The sequence below is a fragment of the Orycteropus afer genome, unplaced genomic scaffold, assembly GCF_000298275.1.
Source record: "Orycteropus afer afer isolate SDZICR_OR568_19922 unplaced genomic scaffold, OryAfe1.0 scaffold00057, whole genome shotgun sequence".
Lineage (NCBI taxonomy): Eukaryota > Metazoa > Chordata > Mammalia > Tubulidentata > Orycteropodidae > Orycteropus > Orycteropus afer.
In genome coordinates this window covers 13,325,965-13,353,727 of record NW_006921644.1, presented here as the reverse complement: position 1 = coordinate 13,353,727, position 27,763 = coordinate 13,325,965, and the positions used below count along the sequence as shown (strand labels likewise).

The following is a 27,763-nucleotide window of genomic DNA, read 5'->3' as shown; positions in this document are numbered from 1 at the left end:
GGGCCGCAGGGACCCGCCCGCAGCTCGGAGCCGGCAGCCCCTGGCGCGATTGTCTCGGCCGAGGCGCGGGCTGTCCGAGGGCGGCACGCCGGGGGACGACCCTGCACCCCCTGCTCCGCGCCCCGGTCGGGTCCCCCGCCGCCCGCCTGGCGCGCCCTCCCTCGGGGGCTTCATGCCGACCCCTCTCCGCCGGGTCGGGTATGGACCGGGGTGGGGGAGGGAGACGGCCCGGCCGGGTTTAGTGTCCGGGATGGTGAGGCGAGGGGGTGACGCGGGTCCGCTTTGTTCGCTGCGGCTCGGAGCGGGGCGGGAGGCCGGGCCCGGGTCCTGCCGGGCACGGGGGGCCGCCATGGGGGATTCCGGCCTGCTGGGACGCCAGCCTTCGGGAGGCCCTGGGCGCACGTCCGGAAGGGCAGGTGTGCACGGCGCCCCTCCTCGCACCCCTGCCAGCTCCTGGACCGGCAGGCGAGACCCCACTGCAGGGCTCGCCCCTCCGCGTCGGTCCCAGACAGCGTGGGGGCTGGTGCGAAGGAAACTCCAGGAAAAGCCCGTCTTCATGAGGGCAGCCTTCTCAGGAGGGTTTGCGCGGTGCCCCACCGCATAGGAACCTGGACCTCAACTGCCTGGTTCCTCCACCGCTGGCCAGGCCCCATCCTCGAGCCAGCAGGTGCCATATGCAGGCTTGCTGGTCCCCCCACTGTCCCCGAGTCACACACCTTGGCCTCCTGCAGAGGCCTTGCAGAAATGTCAGGGAGCAGAGGTCCTGGCCTGAGGCACCGGCCTGGGGTGCTGTGCCCTGGAGAACAGCAGGGACAGCTGCTCAGGGGCTTTGTCATCCTCCCTCTGAGCACCCCCAGACACACCCAGGGCTAAGTGGGCTTGGATTTCTTCAGTTTGTCATTTATGACAGCCATTCTGTCCCCATAGGGCTCCCACTCCTGGCTTCCCTCCATCACTGGCTCTCTTGAGGTCATGTGGGGGCTGGCACCCAGGTGACAATGACCTCTCACTTTTGGCCTCTTTGTTTGGAGGCTGTGGAGTGTAAGACACAGAGATAAGTGTCCTACTGAAGCCCCCCCCCCCCCCCCCCCCCCCCCCCCCCCCCCCCCCCCCCCCCTGTCAACCTCACCTCCAAATCTAGACAACAGCGAACCCCTCAATATTTTGGAAATTACCTCTGCCAGGTGAGGGCTTCACAGAGCAGAGCTGTAACAGCATTTCCACACCTTCTTTACGTCATGTGATCCTAACTAATATCCTGCTGTTGTGTCTGCTGTGTGTCAGTGGGCGCTCACTGGAAGGGAAGTCTGGAAGCAATGAGAGAGCAGAGTGTGGAAGTCATGCCCAGCGGGAGGGGCAGAAAATGAATGTCAGAGGTGGGGGCACCCCAACTGGTGTTTTTGGAAAACAGGGTCCTACCTCATCTCCACAGAGTAATCCCCAGGCCAAGTCTGAGGTACCTCAGGGAAAGACGGTAAGGGACCTGGGCCCTTCCCTCAGACAGCTACGAGTCTAGGCTGGCTAGCCACCCAGCATCCTTGAAACATTCACTGTGTAGGGGCTGCTCAGTGGGATAAAGGTGCTGGGGGAACAGGATATAGTTGCCCCCACCTCTGACCATCTCCCCTCCCCACAGCCACTTTGTTTTTGTATGGTATTTGCTCATTCATTTATTCATTTCATTCATTTAGAGTTCACGCCTGCTGCCTTGTTTCACTAGATACATGTCTGCCCTGTGCAGGCCCCGGCACAAATGGGCTAGAAAATAGGCCAGCCAATTGGCACAGCTCTGCCCAGTGGACCCACAGCTCTCCTGCCAGCAGCCTGGGGGAGGGGCAGTACCATGGCACCCCGACTCATCTCTGCAGTCAGGTGCTGGCAATCATGCTAACCCACAGGTCAGGGGTTGGGAACCAGGGCACCGCTGAGGCCCTGGGCCCCATGCCCAGTCCTGGATGGCCCAGGAGGGAGCTCGCAGCCATGCCAAAGGTGGAGACTGCATCACAACTCACCTGACACCTGTGCCCTCACCCCATCTTCTCTCTGCCTCAGGAGCAGCTAGGTCTCACCGGTGGAGAGCCCCCTTCTCTGGTGCTTGTTCAGAGGGTTCAGGAGTCACACAGGCCTAGGTAATTCTTGGCACAGCCACTTATGAACTGCTCCAAGACCCTGCCCACCCATCTACTGCAGGCCAGGACCTAGCATGGAGCTGGGCTCACAGTTGAGTCACGGGCTGGTGCTGCCCACGGTGCTCATGCCCAGTCCTAGCCAGCAGGCTACTGTGATGGTGTGGGCTCTGCTGACCCTCCAGCCAGGAGCAGCCTTGACTGGCTGGTTTGTCAGCTTCCACTGAGGCTGGCTGGTTGGTTTTTGAGATACGATTCACCCCTTCAAATTGTATAATTCAGTGGCATTTAGTACAAAGTTCTATAACCCCCACCTAGTTCCAGAACATTTCTATCATCCAAAGAAGAAATCTATTAGCAGTCATGCCCCATTGTCCCAGCCCCTGGAAACCACTAATCTACTTCCTGTCTCTATGGATTTGCCTGTTCTGATATCTCACATCAATGGAATCATGCAGTATGTGGCTTACTTCACTCCACGTTTCCAAGATTCACTGCATTGTAGTGTGCACAAGAATGTCATTCCTTTCTATGCCTGAATAATATTCCGTTGCAGGGATGGACTACATTTTGTGTGGTCACCAGCTGGTGTCATCAGGGTTGCTTCCACTTTTTGACTATTATGAATAATGCTCTTAAGAAATCCACGGACATATTTTTGTGTGGACCCATGTTTTCATTTCTTCTGGGTATACAACTAGAGATAAGTGTTGCTAGATCATATGGAAATTCTTTCTGTTATCTTTCTGAGAAACCACCAAATGGCTGCACCATCTTTCCATGCCAAGACCACCTCTGTCCCTCCCTGGGGCCCAGGACATGCCATCTTCCCCTCATGTGTAGACTCTCTGCTCCCAATTCCAGTCATATTCTTCCAGCCAGAAGTCTGGTATCTTTGATGGCAAATGTCATCTCCCAGGCCCTCCACTGCCCGCACCCCAGCAGGCCAGGGCACCAGCACCTATACAGTACAGCCAGACCACGGCCAGTGGGTGGTCATCTGGCCTTCCTTAGCCGGGGCTTCCCAGAGCAGAGTCTCTGGGTCAGGCAGTTGGGCAGGGCAGGTGCCACGTTGAAGTCTGTTTTGCCATCCTCTGTGCCTCCTCCCCACCCATATCTTCTCAGGGCTGTGGGCACGGGTGCCCACTGGGCAGTGTGCCTTCGTTGCCCAACTCAGCCCTGGACCTGGAAGGTTTGTGGCTGCCCTTGCTGGCCACCTCGCAGGGGCTTCCTTCTCTTCCTGTGGGCAGTCTGGCCCTGGGGCAGCTGTGTGAGGACCTGGGGCTGTAGCGGGGGCACCCCACCTGACGACCTTGGCCTGGCTCTTTGGGGTCAGCATAACACCTTTCATGCCCTCTAGGGATGACGTCCTTGCTGGTGGGTGTAACTCTACCCTCCCACCACTGCTAGAAACCTCACTCCAAAGGACAGCATAGAAGCAGAAACCGAATCCCCTGCTCTCCCACTTGCCCCCATCCAGCCTGCCACCTAGCCTGGGACAAACCACCAGTGACACAGCCATCACGGAGGGGGGAAGGCCACCTCCCTGGCCAGGACGGCTAGGGAGAGCTGATGCCTCGGCTCCGCAAGGGGACGCGTGCCGGCTCAGGGACCGCCCACCCCACAGGCCCTGCTGGTGCCCAGTCTCAGACAGCAGCTGTCTCCGGGCCCCTCGGCAGCTTTCCACACTCAAGCCCAGGTTGCTAAAATTACCCCAGCCGCCCAGTCTACCAGCTCTCACGTGCACAGCACACACTCACACCCTGGTGAGGGGTCACGTGCCTGCCCCCAGCTCCTGGTGTCGAGGGCCCTGTGGCCGGGCCAGCAGAGAAAGCAGAGGCCTGCCCCACTGGGACTGTGACCAGGCCAGGGAAGGCCCTGCTGAGGTGCACTTGAGTCTGTGGCTAGGGTCCAGGGAGAAGGGGCAGCCAGGGCAGAGGGGCCGCTGGGGTCCTTGATATTGAAGGTGACAGGGCATGGACCAGTACAGTAGCAGCCAAGGTGTGAGAAGTGCAAGAAGAGGCAACAGGGGTTGTGAGTGGAGAAAGGTGATGGAGGAAAATGGGGTCCAGGGTGACCGAAGAGTGTGTGAAGTTGGTGTTCCTGTCAGGGGTCATGGGTGGGGCAGGCTAGGTGGGCCCCCGACCCTTGAGGGGACGCTCCTCCATGCTGAATGTGCAGCCTGGTGGAGTGTGAGGTGGAGAGGGGCTTCCTGCCTCTTGCCCGAAAGAAAGTGCCTGTAAACCAAGCCAACCCCAGTGTCACAGAGTTGACTGTGACTCACAGAGACCCTTTAGGACAGTGTAGCCCCATTAAGTGCCTGTAGCTAAGTATAAAAACAGAGCAGTTCCATTTTTGAACAAATTCATCCCAGTTAATCCTGTTGGGCCCTGCTGCTTTCCACCTCTTTGGTTTTGGTAACTTTGTCCACAGGACAATATTTTATTTTGAACTCAAACGCAACAAAAAAAGGCCTTTAAAGAGGAACAGTCAGTCTGCAGGAGGCGGCTTTACACCTTCACGGAAGAACAGGGCCATTCTGGACTGAAGAGTGAGAGATGATGGGACACCTACAGGTGGCCCTGCCACTGTCCTGATGGGACAGTGCTGATGGAGGACTCTCAGCGTCCCTCCTTGTCCACAACAAGGCTACCTCCTGGCGAGAAAAACAGCTTCCTGCCTCCTTGTCAGAGGTCCCAGCATAAGACCATCGCTGGCCACCCCGGGCACTGCCCAGAACCATTGAAAGCGCCCAGGTCTAACCCTTCCCGTGCCTCCTGTGTGCACACCTGTGTCCCTCGAGGGTGACAGCCTGTATCTTTGCTTTCAGAGCTCGTCAAGGAGGTGGAGGTGCCCCTGGCTGCCCTGGGTGTCCCCGCCCATGGCACAACGGGTGGCTGCCATACACCAGTGGCCGAGGAGGAGGTGGGCATCCCCATACCGGCGCCGGGGCTCCTGCAGGTCACGGAGCGGAGGCGTAAGTATGGCCAACCCCGGGTCCACCTCTTGGGGTGTGGAGGGCAGGAGAAGTTGGATTTCGGAGGGGGTAAGGAGTGGGTGGCTCTGGGCCTCAGTTGCACCATCTGTGAAATTCTAGCCCTCCAGAGGCTCTTTAATCTTGAGTGCTGGGAGCATGTGCCCAGCAACAGGCCTCACGGGAAGAAAGGTAACCACACTAACACACCACCCTCCGCCCCCAGAGCCCCTGAGCAGCGTCTCCTCTCTGGAGGTGCACTTTGACCTCCTGGACCTCACAGAGTTGACCGACATGTCAGACCAGGAGCTGGCTGAGGTCTTCGTTGACTCAGACGACGAGAACCTTGCCAACGACTCCCCAGCAGGTGGGGACCGTGAGACATCAAGGAGCTGTGGGGTGTTAAGGGGACCATGGGGTGTTGGGGAGCTATAGGGGCTGTGGGGGTGTCAGAGGGCCGTGGGGTGTCGGGGAGCTACAGGGGCTGTGGGGGTGTCAGAGGGCCGTGGGGGGTCGGGGAGCTGCAGGGGCTGTGGGGGTGTCAGAGGGCCGTGGGGGGTCGGGGAGCTGCAGGGGCTGTGGGGGTGTCAGAGGGCTGTGGGGGGTCGGGGAGCTGCAGGGGCTGTGGGGGTGTCAGAGGGCCGTCGGGGAGCTGCAGGGGCTGTGAGGGTGTCAGAGGGCTGAGGGCTGTCAGGGAGCTGTGAGTTGGACAGCAAGGCCAGCTGGAAAATCCTGAGGACCAGACACAGTGACTCTGGTCACTGTTCTTAAAGGCTGCTCCCTCCAGATCCCTATTTTTGAAAACGTGTGTTCTAGTGTTTCGACCATGTCACTTGTTTTTGCATTTCACACATCGATGGGGGCCAACTTTAAGGAACACCCCATTGTGTCACCCACCCTCCCCAGCTCCCTTTCTAACGAGCAACCAAGGCTGTCGGTGCCATCAGACGTGAGGTCACCAGCTGTGAGCTGGCACCATGTTTGGCAGCACAGTTGGGGGGCATGTACCACTGTGGCCCCTCCCCTCCCTCTGCCATCTCAGCACTGACCTGGTGACCTCTGGCTCCTGAACATGCCTCAGAACCCCAGTGGGCAGTGAGGTCACAGGGTCCAGCTCCAAGGAGCCGCGTATCCCCAAGGGTGGCAACGCCCAGTCCCTCAGCCCTTCGCAGGGTGTCTGTGTGGCGTCAGGGCCCAAAGGGTGGGGCTGGCAGGAGGAAGCACGATGGTGCAGCCCCCACCCATCCTCAAGACAAGCCCACAGGCTGGACCCCACCAACTCCGACCAGCCTCAGGTGGCTAGGCTGCCAGAGGGGGTGGGAGCTCAGCCCTCAGCCCAACAGTCTGTGCCCTGGGGAGAGGACTGAAGAAACACAGACCCAAGGCAGGGACAGGCTGAAGGACACCATGCACAGGATACACAGATGTACATGTGGGACACACATGTGCACTCATGCATGGCTCCCACACAGGACACACGTGCATGTGACACATACTCACCAACAGGTCCCTCTCACACACTACCCTCAGTGAGGGCCTCACCGACCCCTGCTCCATGTGTCCCCACCAGGACTGCACCCACTGCCCCGGGCCGGCTGCCTCCGCTCCCCGTCGTGGACCCGGGCAAGGGCTGAACAAAACCGCGAGAAGCCACCCCTCAACGATCCGGAGCGACCGGCTGCCCCTGCTGTGGAAACGTTCCTCACTGTGGACAGGCCTAAGGAGGACTAGGCTGCCTTGCCTGCCCTGAGGTGCAATGGCCCCAAGCAAACACCCAGACAGGAGACGTGGGTACCGGCTCCTGTGTCCTCCCACTTGGCCCAGCTGCTCCCCTGGGTCTCCAAAGCACAAGCCCAGCCCAGTGGCCTTACTCAGCTCTGACCTGGGCCCGCCAGCCCACACCCATGGCTCTGCCCCCAGCACCCCCAGCTCTGGAGAGACCCCTGTTCAGGGGCAAGAATGACCAGGGAGGAAAATGGGCAGTGAGGCTGGGGTCAGTCACTAGCTCTGGGCCAGCATTCTGGAAAGTTCCGTCTGCAGGACCAAGCTCTTGTCAGTGATTCCTGAGTGGGCAGGGGTGAGGGCCTGATCGATGAGACACTCCAGTGAACCTGGGGTGCCAGTTCTGTGACACACTGTGTCCAACCACATGCTGGGGCATCCTGGGAACTCCCACCTTCCACTCTTCCTCTCCCCAGGGTCGAGGGAGCCAAGGAAGGCCACCAGGGTCCCATCTACCCCCTTCCCTCCCTCTGCAACCTGCCAGCAAGGCCAAGGGCCAAGCTGTCTCCACATAACTCAGAACACCAAATAACACCACAACTGCCTCGGAGCTGCGGCCCCCATCCCAATGGCTAGATGGGGAGAAAGGGCTTGGCGGGTCACTTCCCACACCCGGCCCGTGAAAGGAGGGCCACAAGCGTGCTGGCCACACACCACCAATGTGCATGCACACAGCAAGTCTGTCCACGGCTGGTATTCCGGCCTGTGAAGGACCAAAAGAACCCCATCCCAATTTGAGGGTCTGGCTGTGGTGTTATGTGTTGGCCGGCACAGAGCAAACTTCCAGTCAAAGGATGGATAAAATACAAGTGGGGGCTTGCTGTCTGTCCCTCCCCTGCTCCCATTAGAGGGTTTCAGGGGTGGGTGCTGGCTCCTGGCTGACCCCAGCTATGCCCTGGGAGTTGACTGCAGCTGCGTGGCCAGCTTCAGACCCAAGCTCAACAACCATGGGGCCGCAAGCGGCCTCTGCTTTCCTTAGGTGAGGGGGGTGCAGCTGCCAGAAAGGCCAAGAAGGCTGACCCCATTCCTGGCCAGGCCTGGTGACGTGACCTCCCCAACCCCACCCAGGGTCGCCCCTCCCCACTTCCATCGCTCCTGCTGCAGCTTCTGCTGTCAATTCACATGTGTGGGATTAAAGTGTCACCCTGTCCGTGGCGCCTCTGTCTCCTGGCAAGGAGGGGTGTGTGTGAGGGCCCATGGCCTTTCTCCAGCTGCTGAAACCCCAGGGACACTGCTCTAGCCGCACTGATCCAGGTCACGCTTTGGGGACAAGCCCCTAGGTGCTGCACGCTATGAGCCCCGCCCCACACAAGCTAGCTGGTTGTTTCCTGTGCGCTGCCAAGTCCCCAGGAGCAGAGAGGCCTGGCTGACCCTGAGAGGAGTCTTGGCCAGGTGGTACCTAATAAGTAACAGGTTCTGGAGGAGCCACTCGGCAACACTGCACCCACCTTGCCTCAAGGAGGCAAGAAGGCGCTGACCCAGAACCAGAGCCCAGGGTGTGCAGCCGCACAGCCAAGCACGCCTAAGCTGCCCTGACCCGTCTCTCAAGGGCCCTCACTCACCTGAGCAGCTGCACACATAGCCACACTGCTCACCTGAGGACAGAGCAGTTCCCAGTTGTGCCGTGATGCTGGGAAGCGGTAACACAGGTGCAGATTAAGCACTGAGCCTACACAGCTACTCAGCAACAGTGCTGTACACGTGTACACAGTGGGAAGACAACGCCACGACTGGACACAGGGTCAAGGTGGGGCCACAGAGCTGGCAGGGGCTGATGGTGGCTGGACTCCCTCCTTCTCTGGCACCATGCCTTCACACAGGGAGATGTGACAGGGAGTCTGGAGTGTGTGTGCGTCTTGGGAATACTCTTAGAGCAGCAACCCAGGAAAGGCCAAGGCAGTGTGGCTGGGGCACCCTGTGCAGAATGACCTAAGGTGTCCTTGGAAATGAGGACAGTGGAGGCTGCACCCGAAAGGGTCAACCCCACAGCTAAAGCCTGAGACTGGACTCGCCCCCTGGGGAACTCCCAAGCATTTAGTTCCTTACGGTCCTCTGAGATGTGGGGCTGCAGCCCCTGGCTGCCCCCTTCCTGCATGCCACACAGAGGCCCCTCACTCGACCACCTCCTCCTGGAGACAAAGCTAGGCTCTGGACCTGCCAGAAAGGGGCCCTGTGAGCACACGGGGCAGGCACAGCCCTCACCTCACCAGAGGGAGCACCAGGGACAGGAGCACAGCAGGACCCCCAGTGCTCAGCTGGCCTGGGTTTGGTGGGACAGCGGCAAAGCCGGCGTCATCACAGCAATTCACGCAAAGAAGCTACAACTGTCACGAGTTAGAAACTGTATCTCCGAGGCTCTTAGGCAAACTTAACGAGCTTTGGTGGCATAATGGGTACAGCATTTGGTTGCCAACCAGAAGGTTAGCAGTTCAAACCCACCAGCTGCTCCATGGGCAAAAGGTGAGGCAATCTACTTCCATAAAGATTTACAGCCTTAGAAACCCATTGAGGGTCACTGTGAGTCGGCACTGACTTGATGGCAATGGGTGTGGTATTTTTGTTTTTGTTTGTGACACAAATGTGACAAACTATTTGGAAGCTAAGGCAGCAGACCCAGTGTCTGGTCTCCGGGCCCCCAAGACCAACAACAGTGCAAGTGGGATGGTGAATGTGACCATGTGGGAGTGGAGAGCAGAGAGTAACCTGAGTGTGTGCAGAGCAGCCCCCACACCTCAGCCCCTGCCCAAGGATGTCCCATGGCACAGCCAGGGGCCACGGTGCTGTCTGGGTGACTGGGCACCACCCACCAAAGGCAGTCGTGACACACTGACCTCCCTCCTATGGTGGGGGACACCTCACTTTAACCGGAGCACCTACAGACAGCCCCCATCAGACAGCAGTCCCCAGCACTTCCTACCAGGCCTGCATCTCAGCACCACAAAAGGCCTAGGGCGTGCCCAGCAGTCCTCTCACCAAGGAGGGCAGTGAAGGGGAGCTGGATATACAGGGTGGAACCACCTGCCCCTCAGAGCCCTGCAGACCCTCCTCGACGGCTGCTGGAGGCCGAGGGCTCAGGTTCAGCCCAGGCCTGACTCTAAGGAAAGGGGTCACAGGAAACAAACACCCACCGACATTCCCTGCTCTGGAAGGTACCCCTCTCTGAGGATGGCCAGTTTTCCCAAGGAGTGCCACCACAGGCCCAGGTGTGAAACTCAGTGGGTGTGAAGAGGCACAGGCCACAACCGGCTGGGCTGACGAGCATCCTCCTCTCAACTGCACGTCTACTTCTCTGAGCTAACGGCCACCTTACAACATGTCCCCTTCCTTCTGCTGCTCTCCCTCCCCTTAACCCCCATGACCGCCTCACCAGACCCTGAAGGTCTCTGCTGCCCTAAACACACGAGGCAACACCAAGACATCCAAGGCCCAATCCCCCACGGGATGTTCCCGAGTGTAGAGTGTCATGTCACTCAGGGCTCTGGAGAAAGCAAAGCCTGCCAGGCCACACAGATCTGTCCTCCCACAGGCCAGGACCCTTGGTCCCAACCATGCCCTCTCTGTGCCTCACCCTTCTAAGAACAGGTTAGGAGTTCAGAACTCCCCCTCATTCTAGGCCCTGGGCCCTGTGACGGGCGCATTTCAGGAACCAGGGTCCCCATGGGCTAAGCTCCTCATCGGACACACTGATGTAGTTACCACAAATTTAATATGTTTCAGTGGCTACGGCTTTGAACAGGTTTCGGGTGTGTGGCAGAGGTCGGGGGCTATGCAGGGCTCTCCTGCACCTGGCCTTCCACCTGCCCCTCTGTCCGCTCCTGGTTCCAGCCCTTCAGCCCCTCGGGGAGGGATGTGTCCTCCTCCAGGCTGCCAGTGCCTTCCACGAACTCCTCGTAGGTAGACTTCTCTGCAAAGGGCCGGGGGCCCAGCAGCTCGACCATGTCGGCCTTCTCCAGGACCTCCTTCTCCAGGAGTCGCTGTCCCACCTGGAACCACACACGTCAGCCCACTGCCACAGCAGGCAGGAGCCCTAAGCCAAGAAGTCCCACGAGAGCGGGCCTAGTGGGCTGACCCGACCCACTGCCAGTGACTTGTCCTGTGACTTGACCAGTACCTGGCCCTCGGCCCAGTGCTGGCCCACTTGCCTTCTGCACTTGCTCCCGGCAACGCGTCAGCAGCTCCAGGGTCCGCGTGTGGGCAGTACTGATGAGGCACCGAACTTCCTCGTCAATGAGCTGGGCTGTGGCCTCACTGTACGGCTTCTCCACCAGGGCTTCGCCCTGCCGCGGGAGGTCAAAGGACACCTGGCCCAGCTTCTCGCTCATTCCAAACTGGACAATCTGGAAGTCCCAGAGAGTTGGGTAAGACTGCAGCCTGTACCACTCACCTGTGATGCCCGGCTACACCTGTGACACCCACACCTAAGAAGATGTCCACATCTGGGATGACACCTGTACCTATGATGCCCCACATAACTGACCTGCGATGATGCCTGCCCACACCTGTGATGTCACCTAGGTCCCCCCCACCTGGGACGCCCACCCATCCACACCTGTGCATAGGCGCTCTGTGTGACCTTCCTCAGGTCGTCCTGGGCGCCTGTGGTGATCTTCCCAAAGAAGAGCTGCTCAGCAACCCTGCCCCCCAGCATCATGCACATGCGATCGAAGAGCTGCTCCCGCGTGTACAGGTACTGCTCCCGGGGCAGGTACTGGGCATAGCCAAGCCCCTTTCCCCGGGGGATGATTGACACCTGCAAGACAGCACCAGCACCCCAAGGTAGCCATCATTCCCTCCTGGGAACCCTGCAATACCCTCAACTATTTGGCCACAGCCCCTCCCTTCTCATGGCTGTCACAGGACGAGCAAGCAGGAGAAAAAAGCCCTGCACTGGGGTCACCCTGAGGAAGGCACCCCTGGTGGAGCGCCAGTTTCTCAGGTCAACACAAGACCACCTCCTCCTGCCCAGGAGACGAGGGCATGGCGGGGGGCACCAATGGAGGTTGAGATGGGAGGGATCAGGGACGTGAGGAAGGTCAAGGAGTGTGGTGGAGGGCAAGGATGTGGGGGAAACCAGGAAATGGGGTATGTGCAGGGAGGAATTCAGGAAGGCTGAGGGTAGGAGGACAGGGAGCAAGAGGTCGTGAGGTGGATGACACGGAGGCCGAGGGAGAGGGGGGAGATAGGGCAGGTGACGCACATGCCCTGGGGAGGGGACTGACCTTGAGCAGGGGGTCTGCGTGCTCCAGGAACCAGCCTACCACAGCATGCCCAGCCTCATGGTAGGCCACAGTCGTCTTCTCACTGGGCTGCAGGATCTGAGTCTTCTTCTCTAGGCCTAGAAACAGGTGCCAGGTGAGCCAGAGGTGGGCCAGGAAGGGCTCGGGTTGTCAGGACAGATGAGGCCCCCCTGGCCCACCAACTTCACTCCGATATCCCAAGACTCCACATGGCACCGAACTCAAGAGCACCAATTCGACAAACAGGAACCAACCAGCTACCTGAGCCTCTGAAGGCATTTCATGGGTTCCTGCAGCTTTAGAGGATGATGCCAGAATTGGGGTGGGGGTGGGATGAGAGGGGTGGGGTGGGCAAGGAGAGGGGGAAGCGGGGGGTGAGGAAAGGGGAAACGGGGGTGTGGAAGATGGAAGACGAGGATGGCAGGAGGGGGAGGAAAGCGTTCTCCTGACAACCTGGCTCACAGGCAGGTCAGCACAAAGCGGTGCCAGACTATAGGGCCAGGGCCCCTAAGCCCAGCACCTCCAGGACAGCAGAAGCCTCCTGCAGGTGCCCACAGATGTTCTATGCACTTCTAAAAAGACCACCCCAGGCTGGCTGCGGTCACACCCTTTAACCTGTACTCCTAGGGCAACATCATGGGTGTGTGGTATCATGGTCCAGCCCTCAAAGAGCCTTGCCAGTGCCGACCACAGTCCTGAGACGGAGCCCACAGAGGCTGTGACTATGCCAGGGCTGTGACAGCTGAAGCAGGGGATGGAGGCCGTAACCCAGGTAAGGCCCCCACATGCAAGCCATAAGCAGCAGCACTCCCTGGGAAGCTGTGTACAGTCCACACCCTCACCTCCCAAGGCCTCTTCAAGGGAGAACCTCCCTCCCTCCTCAGCCAGGCCTCCAGCCAGCTCTTGCAGTTGGCCTTGCAAAGCTCCACAAAATCCACCTCTTTTGAGCTTCTTGCTGCAGCTCCCAAAGAACACAGTGCCAAATCATGTCCCAGATTGCAGTTTGGAAACTGGGCAAGGACCCTGTGTGTGAGCCCAGAAGCTGGGCCCTCCTCCCCCAGACCCCAGGGCTCACCTCCTAGGACCCTCTCAATGGCCTGCTCAAAGTGCTTCTCCCGCACAGAGGGGCTCAGGTGGCGGGCGGCAAGCAGGGCTGCCTCGTTGCAGACGTTGGAGATGTCAGCACCTGACCCAGGAGAGAAGAGTCGGCCATGAGCCCTCACCTCCACGGTAGACCCTAGTCCCAGCAGAGCAGGAGACCAGAGCTGCCCCTCAGCCTCCACTTTTAGCCAAGCTTCCTCTGCACACCTTCACACTAAAAACAGCTTACACACTACAAAGCCCCTAAGATGCACGGTTCAGCGGCATTAGGCGTCCCTGGAGCTCAGATTGCTCTGGAAGGAAGTTCAATCTTGGGTTTTAATTAAAAAGAAGAAAGAAGAGGAAAGGCAATTGGGAGTTCAAGCTGAAGATGGAGAGAAGCAATCATGACGCTCTGTTGAGGAACCTGGTCACGCTCACCCCAGGGTCCGTGGCCGCGCTCACCCCAGGGTCCTGTGGCCATGCTCACCCCGGGGTCCTGTGGCCGCGCTCACCCCGGGGTCCTGTGGCCGCACTCACCCCACCGTTCTGCTGACTGCCCTCACCCTGGGGTTCTGTTGGGGAGTGTAAAGACCTCAGGTGTTTTTCTTCATCCCAAAGCTAACTTGGATCTATCTGAATTTCTGGTTAATGCTCTTTAGGCTTACGTCTTTACTAAAGAGAACATCTGAGGCCTTCACACTTCCCAGAGTTCTGAAGACAGGGACACATGTCAGGACCCAAACGCCCACCATCCTGTCGGCACACACAACATAGCCCGACACGTGGAGTCGGCCCACACTTACCTGTGAACCCTGGGGTAAGCGCAGCCAGTTTCCTCGCCAGAGTGTCCTTACTGAGGCTTTCATCAAGTTTCAGCGGGCGCAGGTGAACCCTGAAGATGGAGGACCTGCCTTTGATGTCTGGGGGGCCTAAAAAGAAGGCACGAGCAGGGAAGGCCACATCAGCGTCACGGATGGAGGAGTACAGGCCAGTTCACCACTCCCTGGGCCTCCAACAGCGCCTCTTGCAGCACGGCATGGTGCTGTGAGCGTGGGCACCACCCGGCCCGAGCCAGGGAGCATGGGCAGAAATAAGCCAGCGCTCAGCATGGTGGCCATGGAACACGTAAAAATGCCTTGCTAAAGGCAAGGCTTTCAGCCAGGATTAAATATGCATTCTCAAGCCCATACCACCTGACCACAAGAAACACAGGAACTATCCCAGGCAGCAAGGGAGGGTCAACATGGCGGGAACAAGCAGATGTGGGGCTGCAAAAGATCAGGGCAGTGGAGGCAGCCAACTGTCAGGACGGAAGCTAAGGGACCAATCTTCTCCTCCAAATTATTTCTAAAGTTTTCATAACACCATTCAAAAACCAAAAGTGGCAAGATAAATCTGTTATATTATTCCCACGCACATACGCAAGAGCTGGCATCCAGAGGACTGGCCACATGTCAGCCCTAAAGTGGACCCTGAGGCAATGACTAAGGGACCCGAGCCTCTCCACCTTGCAGAAGTCCTCACGCGGAAGTCTCCTCAAAGCTCCTTCTAACACAGCTGATGACCCAAAAAGGACAACAGGAAGACAGAAACTCAAGTCCAGAGCCCAGGTGCAGTTACCGATGTAAATCTGCCGGTCAAAGCGGCCCGGCCGCATCAGGGCTGGGTCAAGGATGTCCGGGCGGTTAGTGCCTGCCAGCACGACGACATTGGTGGTGGAGTTGAACCCTGGACGGAGAGAAGCCGGTGAAGCCTGACGGGTGCCAGGTCGGGTGTGGCGTCTCTGCAGGGCAGCACCATGGTTCTAGTCACCCCTGCTCTCCTTGGCCTGAGAGCAACACCCCAGTGCCCCTCTTGTGGACATGTCCTATGTACCTGTCCCCCTGCCCCCCACCTGTCTGCATACTTGTCCCACAGCCCCGCCCACATCTGTTCTGCACACCTGTCTTTCTAGAGTCACTCCACCCACGGCTGGCCCCTACACTGGCTCTGGCTCTCTCCCTGCCCCACACCAGTGCCATCTCTCTGGGTGGAGGATGGAGGAGTGGGTGCACCTGCCAGGGCTGGTTCTGGAGTGGTCTCAGCCTGCGCTGCCTACCCCACTGTGATTCAGCACCCACAGCACCCCACCACTGCACCAACAGCTAACTGGGGAGCTCCAGCTGACACTAAGGGGGTGCCAACACATCTACCCTGACTGACTTGTTCTCCTGCTGTGTCCAACACCATGTGCTGCCAAGGGCTGGGGAGAGCCTTCTACTGTGAAGTGCTGCATTTGTCTAAGTACGGTCACATTCCAGAATGTTCCAGAACCGTCTGAGACTCTCCCACAGGGAGTTTCCAGACTGGCCCCACAGCCCAACCCACTCACCGTCCATCTCCACAAGCATCTGGTTCAGTGTGTTCTCCTGCTCACTCTGACCCCCGAAGTGGCCACGGCCGCGCTTCCTGCCGATTGCGTCAATCTCATCAATGAACAAGATACAAGGAGCATTTTTTCTGGCCATTGCAAACATGTCACGAACCTACAAGAGGGATCCACCCAAAAAGCCCATCTTACCCTTGTACGCAGATGGACAACAGGGCCCCTCCAGCTCTAATCCTGGCCTCTGGTGTCTGACTCAGAATCACAACCATTCTCATTTAACAGAAATTTCTCAAACAAGACAGAGGGCCCCCTAGCCTTGCATACTGACTTGCCACTTGATCCATTCATGGCGTACCCTGCCCTCGAGGTGAGTTCCCACACAGGATCCCTATGGCTGCAATCCAGGAGTGCACACTGTGACCGCTGGTGACCGGCCTCCATCCACCTACCCTTGCTGGCCCAACGCCGACAAACATCTCCAGGAACTCAGATCCATTCACAGTGATGAAGGGCACGCTGGCCTCCCCTGCAGTTGCTTTGGCCAGGAGGGTCTTCCCGGTGCCAGGCGGGCCTGTGAGCATGGCTCCCTGGAAGAAGATACTGCTGGGTCAACACAAGCACAGAGCAGGGAAGCGTCTATCTCCACTGACGTTTGCTGAGAATTTGTCTGCTTGGACAGGTCACTACCAGGCTTTACTGTACCCTAACCGAGGCTGGCCCTTAATCTTTTCTACTCATAAAATGAATGCACATTCATGGTAAAAACTTCAGCTACAACAGACGTAACACAGGACATGAAAGCCCTCCCTGTTCCTCCCTTCAGGAAGTGTCATTTCTGTAGGAAAACTCCCAGGGCAGCACCGTGGGGCCACAGCGCACGTACGCTTACTGTCCGACTCTCCACCCAGTGACACCAGGCTATGCCCCCACCGGAAGGCGCAGGGCCCCTCTCCAAACCCACGGCCCAGTGCTTGCCAGGCTTGCCTCTGCAGCTCAGCAGATGGAACCCTTGCTGTCCTTCCCACTCTCAGTCTCCTACAACCTGCCTCACTCTGCATCAGCCTTCTTAAAGTCACTCCATGTCCCCGCAACACACCTCAGCATCATGGTGGATTATCCTTGTGCCTGAAAACTGAAAAGATTTCTAAAAGAGGTGAGGCTTGTACTTCTCCATCTCTAATCAGTATCTCTCAAGGGATACTGCAAGGCTTTTTAAGTTTCTGAGAACAAAAACAAACCCAACACTCACAGAGAGCAAATGTGTCAGACTCCACGACTCTCAGAGATCCCCACAGTGCCCCTTCTTCCCTGACACCTCACAGCCCACCAAGCAGACAGTCTTTGCACCACGGGCTATGACACAAAGGCACGTGCACACAGAGCTTTTGGCTCAAGAGCTACCCTGCTAAAATGTCCTGGGAAGCAGGAGGGCAAACAGGGACATGCTGATTGTATTCCTGGGTAGAGGACCCACTGGCCACAAGGAAATTGTCATGGTGGGTCTCACAGGAGCACCTCTCTATGTAATCATGTAGGTAATCCCAGGGCATTGCCACCTTTCACACCCAAGAGAACCACTCTCTGTAGCACAGTGCACTCATGGAGCCCGGAGCCCATGTATGCAGAAGTGGGACACTCCTAGCACCTCATTCATCACGCACAAAGGTTGTGAACATACACGCTCTGGAGAGGAATTCTGAGAGCCACACTGACACGGTCCCCCCACCCTGAGAGATAACAGATAAGAGGCAGCTGTGCATACTGCTGATAAAAGGTGACAGGCTTCTGAGCCTTCAACACTCAGTAATGCGTAGACAGAACCGTAAGCCCAGGCTCAGTCACCCAGGTCCAGCTGCCCAGTGCCCCAGCCTGTGGAGACCCAGGGGAGACTACTGTCCAAGCACTGTCTGGGCCAGGATTCCCAGTCAAATTCAAAGTCAAAGGAAGGACTGGTCTCTAAATAAAGCCATGTACACGTGTGCCTTAAGTTAAAAGCTTCAAGTGGGCACGTTCCTTACGATCCCACAGTTCTGCAGACTTTAAACTGACACACTGTGGCCCCAACACAGCAGGCAGAGATTGTTCACCGTTCTGCTCTGCATGTGCCATGTGCCTTTTCTAGTGTGAGTAACGTAACACAAAATGGTGTAAAGAAACTGAGCCGTCAAGCACCAGTCGGCACTGCCCCACTGTGTGCAGCGCTGGCACCAGGAGCTCAGAGGCAGCACAGCACAGTGAACGTCAATCAGTACCTTGGGAATTTTGGCTCCTAAGTCCTGATACTGCTTGGGGTTCTTCAGAAAATTCACAAACTCCATAATTTCCAACTTGGCCTCCTCACAGCCAGCTACATCAGCAAACCGCACATCCACGCTGTTCTTCAAAACCCTGGCCGTTGTCTCTCCCACGCTGAAGAGGCCCCCTCCTCGCCCACCACGCCCAGCCCCCATCGGGCCCCTCCGCACAGCGTACAGGAGGATTCCAACCAGGAGCAGGGTGGGCACGAGGCTTCGCAAGAAAGATCTGGAAACCCAAGAAAAGCAATGTCACTTCCACTCCGGGACAACGTGCCGAAAGAGCTACCTGCGGGCCAGTTAAGAGTGACCTGCTCTAGGGCTCTATCTTGCTACACAAAAGGCAGTATCTTCTATTCAGAAATGTTTCAAATCCATACACAGGTTCTGCCTTCCCCAGTGGGAAGGCACTCTCCGTCTGTCATGACTGAACCACTTTAGCCTGGGGTGCTTTGTGGGCAGCCTGCCCTCCCTGCCCGCCACTGCTCTGGGGAGACTGCAGCCTCCACAGCCAAGTGCCTTACTCTCCTCTGTTTGTACTAAGCTTCTTGCTGCTTCACTTCTTATCTCTTTCTTTTTTCTTTAAAAGAGACCAAATTTATTTAGATTTAACAACTGCTTTTTTTTTTTAATTGTGATCTGGGTGAAAATTTACAGAGCAAATTCACTTTCCATACAGCAGTTCACACACACTTTCTCATGACATCCACTACAATTTACCCCAATGCAACAGCTCCCCTCCCATTTCTTCTTGATAGTTACTTCTTCCCTGGGTCCCTCCCTTCATGCACTTCTGCCCCCTGAGCAGTCTCCCTGCGCATAAGCAGCCCTTCTTTCTCCCATGATTGTTCTCTCCAAGGAGTGTATCTACTTAATGTAAATGTTCAGCTCATATGCCTGTCTTTTGTTTGGATGGAAGCCATAGGTGCGGGTTCAATTCCAGACCTGAAGGGCAGCTAGGGGCCATAGTCTCAGTGGTTCCACCAGGCTCTGTCGGACCAGCAAACCTGGTCCCTTTTTTTTTCCTAAATGATTTTGAGTTTTGTTGCACATTGTTCTTTCTATCCTGTATCTCCTACACAGATTCCCTTCCAAATGGTTGACAGTGGTAGCCGGGCACCATCTCATTCTTCTGGTCTCATCGTCGTATAGGCTGTGGAGCACATGGTGTACCAGTCGCTAGGACTAATTGTTTCCATGAATCTTTGTTTTTCTTCATTCTTCTTTGCTCTGGACGAGAAGAGACCTATCATTGCATCTAGATGGCTGCTTGCAAGCTTTTAAGATCCCAGTGGCTACTCACCAAAGCAGGAGGTGGAGCAATGTTTTGTGTAGTATGTTATGCCAATTGAGCTTGATGTCCTCTGCGACTATGGTCCCAGGCTCACAGGTTCAACTACTCACTTCCTCTGGGTAGCTGGCTGTGACCAAGAAGTGACTACAACTTCGTCCCTTGTCAGCTCTACTATACACCTGGGAATTCAGATCCTACAAATATAGGACCACTGCCTGCCAACCCTACACATAGTCTTGGGTACACTCCACACTTCATAGACATACCTACTAGTTCAACCTGTCCACCCATCTATCCACCTGTATACCCATGTTTGCCTTCACTGACAACGCAGTACTGTATGTGCAAAAGGATTCATCTTTGTTGTCTGTACCTCCCATGTACCTCTCTCTGTCTTCCTCTTCTTCAATGCCACCGTGTTGATCACTCACATTTGGTACATTGCCCTTCTCTTCACCCAAATCAACACTTATCTCTACCTATCTAACAGTGTTCCCTACCTTCCCCCTCCAACCCCTGGTAACCAACAAAGAAAATTTCCTTCCATAGATAGAACTTTCCCTGACTTTTACAATAATGGACTGATACAATCATTTGTCTTTCTGTAACTGACTTATTTCACTCAGCATAATGTCCTCCAAGTTTATCCATGTTATGTGGTGTTTTGCAGATTCTCCATTACTCTTTAGGGTTGCATAATATTCCATTATGTGTATGTACCACAGTTTGGTTATCCATTCCTCAGCTGATGGACACCTAGGTTGTTTCCATCATTTGGCTATTGTAAATAATGCTGCAATGAACATGGGTATACATATGTCTGTTCTTGTCATGGCTCTCACTTGTTTAGTATATATACCTAGTAACAGAATGGCTGGGTCAAATGGTATTTCTAATTCCAACTTTTTAAGGAATCGCCATACTGCTTTCCATAGTGGTTGTACCATTTTATAGTCCCACCAGCAGTGTATGCAAGCCCCAATTTCTCCACATCCTCGCCAGCATTTGTTAGTGTCTTCTTGAACTTTGCTACTAGTGCTGGAGCAAGATGGTATCTCATTGTTGTTTTCATTTACATTTCTCTGATGGCTAATGATCGTGAGCATTTCTTCATGTTTGCTGGCTGCCTGAATATCCTCCTTGGTGAAGTTGTCTATTCCTATCTTCTGGGCATTTTTAATTGGATTATTTGTCCTTTTGTTACTGAGGTGTTGGAGTTTTCTATAAATTCTAGAGATAAGTCCCGTGTCAGAGATATGTCATTGCCAAATATTTTTTCCAATCTGTAGGTTCTCTTTTGACTCTTATGGAGAAGTCTTCGGAAGCACACAAAAATTTAATTTCATCTAGTTTCTCTTCTACTGTCTGTGGATTTTGGATTATGCTTGATAGTCTATTTATGCCATATATTGTTGTTGTTATGTGCCGTTGCGTCAGACCCAACTCATAGCGACCCCTCCTTTAAATTTGCTCCTAGCTTTTCCTTAAGGAACTCTATAGTTTTAGGCTTCACATTTAAGTTTTTGATCCATCTGCAGTTAGGCTGTGTGTATGGTATGAGGCACAGATCTTGTTTCATTTTTCTGCAAATGGATCTCCAGTTTTGCCAGCACCATTTATTAAACAAACATTCTCTTCCCCATTTAATGGATCTCAGCCCTTTGTCAAAGATCATCTGGCCATAGGTTTATGGGTCTATTTCTAGTTTCTTAATTCTATTCCACTGGTCTATGTGTCTGTCATTATACCAATACCAGGTGGTTTTGACTACTGTGGCTGTATAGTCGGTTTTGAGATCCGGCAGTGTGAGACCTCCTATTTTGTTATTCTGCTTTGCTTTTCTGAGGTCTCTTTCCTTTCTATATAAAGTTAGTGATTGGTTTTTCCATGTCCTTAAAAAATGTTGATGGGATCTGGATTGGGATTGCATTGAATGTATAGATTGCTTTGGGTAGAACTGACATTTTCACAATGTTCAACCTTCCCCATCCAAGAGCATGGGATGTTCTTCCATTTATGTAGATCTCTTACGGTTTCTTGAAGTAGTTTTTTATAATTTTCTTTGTACAGATCTTTTGTGTTGCTGGTAAGATTTATTCCCAAGTATTTTATGTTTTTAGTAGTTATTGTAAATGGTACTGATTTCCTTATTTCTTTTTCAGCAATCTCTTTGCTGGTGTAGAGCAATCCAACTGATTTCTGGATGTTGATCTTGTATCCTGCCACGATGCTTAATCTCTCAATGAGTTCCAGTAGATTTTTGACTGAGTCTCTTGGGTTTTCTAGGTATAGGATCATATCATCAGCAAATAGGGATAGTTTTGACTTCTTTCTTATCACTTTGGATGCCTCTGATTTCCCTTTCTTGCCTTATGGCCCTGGCTAGGACTTCCAGTACAGTGTTGAACAGAAGTGGTGATAGAAGGCATCCTTTGTCTGGTTCCTGTTCTCAAGAGCAATGGTTTCAGTCTCTCTTTATTGAGTATTATGTTGGCTGTTGGTTTTGCATACATGCCCTTTATTATGTTAAGGAATGGCCCTTCTATTCCTATTTTGCTGAGAGTTTTGATCAGGAATGGGTGTTGGGTTTTATCAAATGCCTCTTCTGCATCAATTGATATGATCATGTGGTTCTTCTCCTTTCTTTATGTGGTGGATGACGTTGATTGTTTTTCTAACGTTGAACCATCTTTGCACACCTGCTATGAACCCCATTTGGTCATAATGTCTTATTTCTCTTCTAAGTGGAAACAGGAATGCAGCTCAGCAGGAACAAGCAGAGGCCACCCACGCTGTGCAAAGAGGGGCTGCGACCTCTCACTCCTTCAGCTGGTGGTATCACTTTTTCCCCAGAACAAATCCTGGATCCTCCAAAGTTAGGCCCACATAAACCCTGTATTCCTCCAACTCCCAATGAAGGACAAAACCCAAATCAACAGTAAGTGGCTGGCAGAAGGTACTGCAGATGGTAAAGCCCCCATGGCACACACAAGTTCATATCCGGGCCCAGCACCACTCCTGCCCCACCTAGACTGTCCACAGGCAAGAAAGTGACTCCAACCTACCATGAGCCCGATGTCACACTCACTCCCAGCTGGAGTTGGTTCTGAGCTTGTACCCTCCCTACATTCAGTATGCAGTGGGGGCAGGGATAGCGAGGACACAGGGCCCTGGCATCCCTAAGACACCAACACAGGAGCTGGGCATGGTGCAGTCAGCTGACCTCTGGCCTGTGGAGCTGTCAGTCACCTGAGACACACACTATGCACCGGGAACTCAGCAAGCACACGAGATGGCCCAAAGCTGTGGCAGTACGACCTGATGGGACAGTGTCTCACATTCAGGGCTGCAAGGGCTTAGACAAGGAACCCCAACGTTCAATACCAACACACTAAGCCACAGGAGCCCCCCATATCCCCACAGAATCAGAACTTCAGAGAGGGAACCACCTGCATTTTCAAGCACTCAAGGATATCTGTCCCACAGCCAGACTACAAAAGGCTCCCTAAGGCTTCAGAAAGTTTGGCTATAATGAGATTGATACCCAGCACCATTTGCCCTATCTTCTCACCCAGCGCTGCTCTAAGGCTGCCGAGCTAAATACCTTCCTGCTTCAACCTCCACTAAACAGAGCTGAGACATTTGTTTTTTCCCTGCAGATACAGCAAACGCTAGTGAAGCTGTAATGTGTGGAAAGCAGCACACCGACACACTGAGTCCCCGACCCGCCAAGCAGGACGCACCCATCGCTCTCGGTGGTGTAGATCACAGCGGCGTGGTTGGCAGGCTCGATCCCCAGCTCCCACTGCGCAGACTCCAGGTTTCGCTCAAACGTGTCGACGCTGCCGATGTTGAACCACACGAACTTCTGCAGAGAAGAGATACCAGACGTCAAGTTGCTGAGAGCCTGGGCCCAGCCTTACCTGCACAGCTGGGATGAGTGTAGCATGGCTGAGCCGATGAGCCCAAGCCACCTCCCGCTCTAGCCCCCAGAGTTGAAGGCACCACATTCTGAGGTCAAAGTATGAAACATTGCAACAACTGCTCTGAGTCGCCTCTCACGTCCTGCTCCCTGTCTCATCTTTTTATCCTAAATTGTGGTCACAATCTCACAAGGGACTAGCTGCAAGACTGTCCATCCATGTCAGACACATTAACAGGGGCTATCTGTGTGAAACCAGGGGATACTTTACTAAAAAACAGAAAATATATATTTAAAACCACACTTTACATCAAAAGAAAACCTGTCCCCTGGAAAGCTCACCTCTGCTGACGTCCCAGGGGTGGGAATAACACGCACATACTGTTTATTCACAACTTCCAGGCGGTCCACCTAGAAAGAAGAGGACAACCTAGAACAGCTGAGGTGACAAGAAGGGCATCCAGTAGCCACCTCCCCATTACAGCGAGATGCAGCCTTCCCACCACAGCATGACGCAGTCACTAAGCCAAGTACTGAGACCCTGTGCACGGCAGGGTGCAGTCTTACTTCTGTTCTCCTGCTGCCTCAGATTTTCTTAGGCTGGTCTGCAACTCTGGTAGTGTAGTGCCTAAGGCACTTGACTGCTAACCAGAAAGCTGGCGGTTCAAACCCACCAGCCACTCCTCAGAAGGAAGGTTGGGCAATCTACTTTCGTAGTGATACTGCCTCGGAAACCCAAGGAGGGATCGCTATGAGTCGGGTCTGACTCGACAGCACATAACAACAACAACAACAGGCTGCAAGTCTGCCTCTACTTTAACAAACAGGAACTGATTCAAGAAGAGTAATTAAAATGTAATGCATCTACGCTAAAGAATAATGTAGAATCTGCAGAACACCGCATAACGTGGATGAACTTGGAGGACATTATGCTGAGCGAAATAAGTCAGTCACAAAAGGACAAATATTGTATTAGTCCGTTATTGTAAAAGTTAAGGAAATGTTTATATATTGGAGGACATTTTCTTTGTTGGATACCAGGGGTGGGAGGGAAGGGGAGGGAATGCTGTTAGATAGATAGAGATAAATATTGATTTGGGTGAAGAGAAGGGCAATGTACCAAATGTGAGTGACCAATATGGCAGCATTGAGGATGAGAAAGACAGAGAGAGTTACATGGGCAGTACAAACAACAAATATGAACCCCTTTGTAAATACAATACTGAGTTGTTAATGAAAGCAAATATGGGTATAGGGACGGATAGATGGGTGAACAAGCTAAACAATTATGTATGTCTAAATGGAGAGTGTATCCAAGATCATATACAGGGTTGGCAGAAAATGGGCCTCTCGAAGAGTATGAAGGGATGGACACGGGGAGGAGGTGACTATGGGGAGGAAGTGGGAGGGGAGCTGCTGCATTGTAAATTTTGGTCAATGACATGAGACAGGGTATATGTGAACTGCTGTATGAAAAGTGAATTTACTCTGTAAATCTTCACCCAAATCCTAATAAAAAAAAAAAGCTTAAAAAAAAAAAAAAAAAAATGTAATGCATCTGAGCACCAAGATTCCACAGTGGCTTTAGAACCCAAAGGAATGCGAATAAAAAGTCTTACGCTAACAACAGAGTCCTGGAGGCAGAGCTGATGGGAGCGTCACCTACCAGCTGTGGGCACCACGAGACAATGGTATAAGAACAAAATGCCCAGTGATGCAGGAATTACCTGGTGTGGCTCTAGCTGTGGTCTCTGTGACGGCCTCCAGATGACTGGGTAGAACTATGTACATGCAGGGTACTTGTGACCCACCAAGGGGACAGGACATCTTGTTAGTAACATAAGTAAGGAACATGGCACCCTTATGAGTGGGACCATGCAAATAAGATGTATGGACCCCTAACAGAGGGACTAGTCAGTTCTGTCATTTCTCCCGGTGGGAGGGAACCCACCATCAAGAAAGAGAAGAGCCAAGAGTGGAGCGTGTCCTTGGACCCAAGAGCCCTGCACTGAGACAAACAGCAGAGAGACAGCAGCAACAAAACCAAGAGATCAGCGTAAGACAGAAAGGTGCACTTGCCGGTCCACAGAATGAGAAAGCCAAGTGTCTTTGGGTGGGAGGCTTGCTGGCAGAGTGGGATATACCTATCAGCAGAGGTAAAAGAGCTTTGTTAACACACATCCAGCCAGAGCAAAGGCCAAGCCAAGAGACTGAGGGCCAAAGAGGTGTGCCTGTGGGCATGGCTGAGGAGAGTCTGTCCAGACAGAAGAACTGTATCCTGAGTACATTCCTGAACCTGAACTGTAACCTGTTACTTCCCTAATAAACCCCATAATCATGAGTATTGTCCGTGAGTTGTGTGTGGCCATTGCAATGAATTATCAAACTCAGGAGAGAAGCAGAGAGTGCTATGGGAGGGATGGCTGGTGTCAGACTCGGTAAAAAGGCTGGAGGGTGGCAGCATGTCTGCCCTCATAGGAATCAGCCTTGGGCTGCTGACAGTGATTTGGTCAATACATATTTCTCACAATACAGCCTATGATGGCCGCATCCCATCCAAGTGGGTGCTCAGTGCACCCTGCCCTGCTGGACACAACATGCAGAAAGGCAGCCCAAGCGCTTGTGCCGTTTCGTTTGGTAAGACGAGGATAACGGTAGTTAGGTTTCCTCACCACATCCACAGCACAACGTGGCTCCACCTCACATAAGCTCCTAGCACTTGTGAATAGCCGACACATGTGATAGGAAGCATCTGAGGCAATGACCAGCTCGCAACAAGGTGTGGGCACATCTTAGGCTGAGACAAGAACAAGCGCGGTCCCGAGAGCCTCCTGTGACGTCCCACCATTGGGACGTACAGCCCAGGGGCCTTGTGCTTCCTCTGCGAGTGAAGCCACGTGAAAGGGCAGAGGATAAACAATATGCATCTGTGTGTCTGAGGCTGGGGACACTGAATGCTGACGTGGCCAGATGCAGTCAAGGGCATTTTTACTTCCTTCTTCGTGCCTGTATTTATTTTCTAAGTTCTGGATGTGTCACCAGGAGAGGACAAAACGTCAGCCACAGACCCTGGTACAAGGAGAATGACTTTCCTAGGGACTTCACCAAACAGGAAGCCGCTCAGACCCTAACAGGGCATCCTTAGCACATCTTTGTGAGGTCACCAACCTGAAGGATAGCCAAGGGCCTGGGCCATTCTACACACTCTCTGCAGAGCCCCAAAGGGAGAACCCCATGCCATCTAGGAAGCTGGTGAGCAAGGGTACACGAAGGGAAAGAAAAGCACCAAGTGAGATACAGGATCAAACTTGGGAGACAAGTGGACCAACAGAGCAGTCCTAGAAGCCACAGGCAACACACAGATGGACTCAGGCCAAGGTGAGGTGAAGGGCGCCTCCACCCAGCAATAAAGGAGGCATCTCGTTGCCACTGGGGAAGATACTGGGAAAAGCAAAGCTGGGCCTTGTCCAACCCTGGGGACAACAGTGCAGCAGTCATGTGGGAGCACCCTCACGGCAACCTCTTCCCAAGTGTATGGACGGTAAATTCCCCTCACCAGACCTCGGGCCAGGTAATACTGTACAAAGTGCTTCCAGCTGATTTCTTTCCCAGGATCTCGAAAATAGAAGTAGAAAAACCCGACAGCAAGGCCAGCCCCCAGAACAGCCAGGCTGCTGAAGTCCTTGTCATCCCAGGGTAGCTCGCCCTGTGGAGGAAAGAGAACACGTGACAACAGGGGCTGCCTTGGGATCAGAGCAACAAAAATGGTCATTTCTCCTATCAGGTTTTCCACAGAAGCTACCCAACACACAAAGTGGCCTCTGCTGCTGAGGGCAACCGTCAGCATGACTCTGAGAACACACCTAGCTAAGCCTGCTGGCAGAAGTCCCCTGAGGCCTTGGCTTCAGAGCCACTGCTCTCCACACTACGGTCCTCTTGGATCTGAGCCTTTTAAAATTCAGATGTAAATTTCAACATGTTTTAACAAATTAAATTCATTTCTTTGGGCCTTTGAACTAGTTCATCAACTCCCTCCGAAATAAGTCCCACCCTGCGGCAACCAAGTCTCTTGGGGAGGTTACAGGGCCCAGAGAGACCTACCTTCTGCATCCGTCTCCACCAGTCAGAGTCGTCTCGTCGGCCTCCTCTTTTGCTGCCATCTCCCCCAGGACTAGGACCCTTCAGTTCACCAGTTTCTAAGAGAAAACAGCCTGAATTCAGAAAATAATCACACACGACCTCCAAAAAGAGGATTCAGGAAACAGTAAAACACTTTGCAATATGCACTTCTCACAATAATGGTGCCTTCCGGGAATAAACAGGGAACAGGAAGAGAGGAAACAACAGGCTGGAAGAAGACAAGGGTCAGAGTTGAAGGTGACCTTGTCCTGCTGAAGGTGGAAGGAAGTTCTGTGGTACCATCCCTGGGTCAGTGTGCTAGAGATGGACTAGAAAGAAATACAAGCCAAAGACATCTCTGGAACAGGAAGAAAAATAAGACTTTCTTTCAATCTCTAAGAGCTCGCCAATGAGTTGTGCCCACACTGCAGGAGTGAAGCGGGCAGGCCGAGCTTCTAAACAATGGGCACTGGGCCCTTCTAATGCTGTCCCACCATTCCACACCACGCTTCCTGCTCCTCAGTGCTGTGTGTCCATACAATGCCGTCCCACCATTCCACACCA

General features: G+C 54.1%; 2 protein-coding genes across 2 annotated transcripts in view; one reads left to right on the top strand and one right to left on the bottom strand.

The window, feature by feature from the left end:
• The window catches only part of DBNDD1 (dysbindin domain containing 1), a 7,656-nt gene extending 825 nt beyond the window's left edge, over window positions 1-6,831 (top strand). The window contains exons 2-5 of the mRNA XM_007939246.1: window positions 10-253; window positions 4,957-5,103; window positions 5,327-5,467; window positions 6,671-6,831. Of these exons, the coding sequence (XP_007937437.1) occupies window positions 10-253; window positions 4,957-5,103; window positions 5,327-5,467; window positions 6,671-6,831 (693 nt within the window). The remainder of the gene's footprint in view (window positions 1-9; window positions 254-4,956; window positions 5,104-5,326; window positions 5,468-6,670) is intronic.
• A 3,815-nt stretch (window positions 6,832-10,646) lies between these two features.
• LOC103195587 (AFG3-like protein 1) overlaps window positions 10,647-27,763 on the bottom strand; it is a 27,067-nt gene continuing 9,950 nt past the window's right edge. The window contains exons 4-18 of the mRNA XM_042780734.1: window positions 27,182-27,276; window positions 26,637-26,786; window positions 23,423-23,491; window positions 22,902-23,026; window positions 22,428-22,433; window positions 17,823-18,093; window positions 16,020-16,157; window positions 15,574-15,727; window positions 14,823-14,930; window positions 14,006-14,131; window positions 13,195-13,305; window positions 12,102-12,217; window positions 11,432-11,632; window positions 11,025-11,219; window positions 10,647-10,865 (exon numbers count right to left, since the gene is read on the bottom strand). Coding sequence (XP_042636668.1) covers window positions 10,647-10,865; window positions 11,025-11,219; window positions 11,432-11,632; window positions 12,102-12,217; window positions 13,195-13,305; window positions 14,006-14,131; window positions 14,823-14,930; window positions 15,574-15,727; window positions 16,020-16,157; window positions 17,823-18,093; window positions 22,428-22,433; window positions 22,902-23,026; window positions 23,423-23,491; window positions 26,637-26,786; window positions 27,182-27,276 — 2,084 coding nt within the window. The remainder of the gene's footprint in view (window positions 10,866-11,024; window positions 11,220-11,431; window positions 11,633-12,101; window positions 12,218-13,194; window positions 13,306-14,005; window positions 14,132-14,822; window positions 14,931-15,573; window positions 15,728-16,019; window positions 16,158-17,822; window positions 18,094-22,427; window positions 22,434-22,901; window positions 23,027-23,422; window positions 23,492-26,636; window positions 26,787-27,181; window positions 27,277-27,763) is intronic.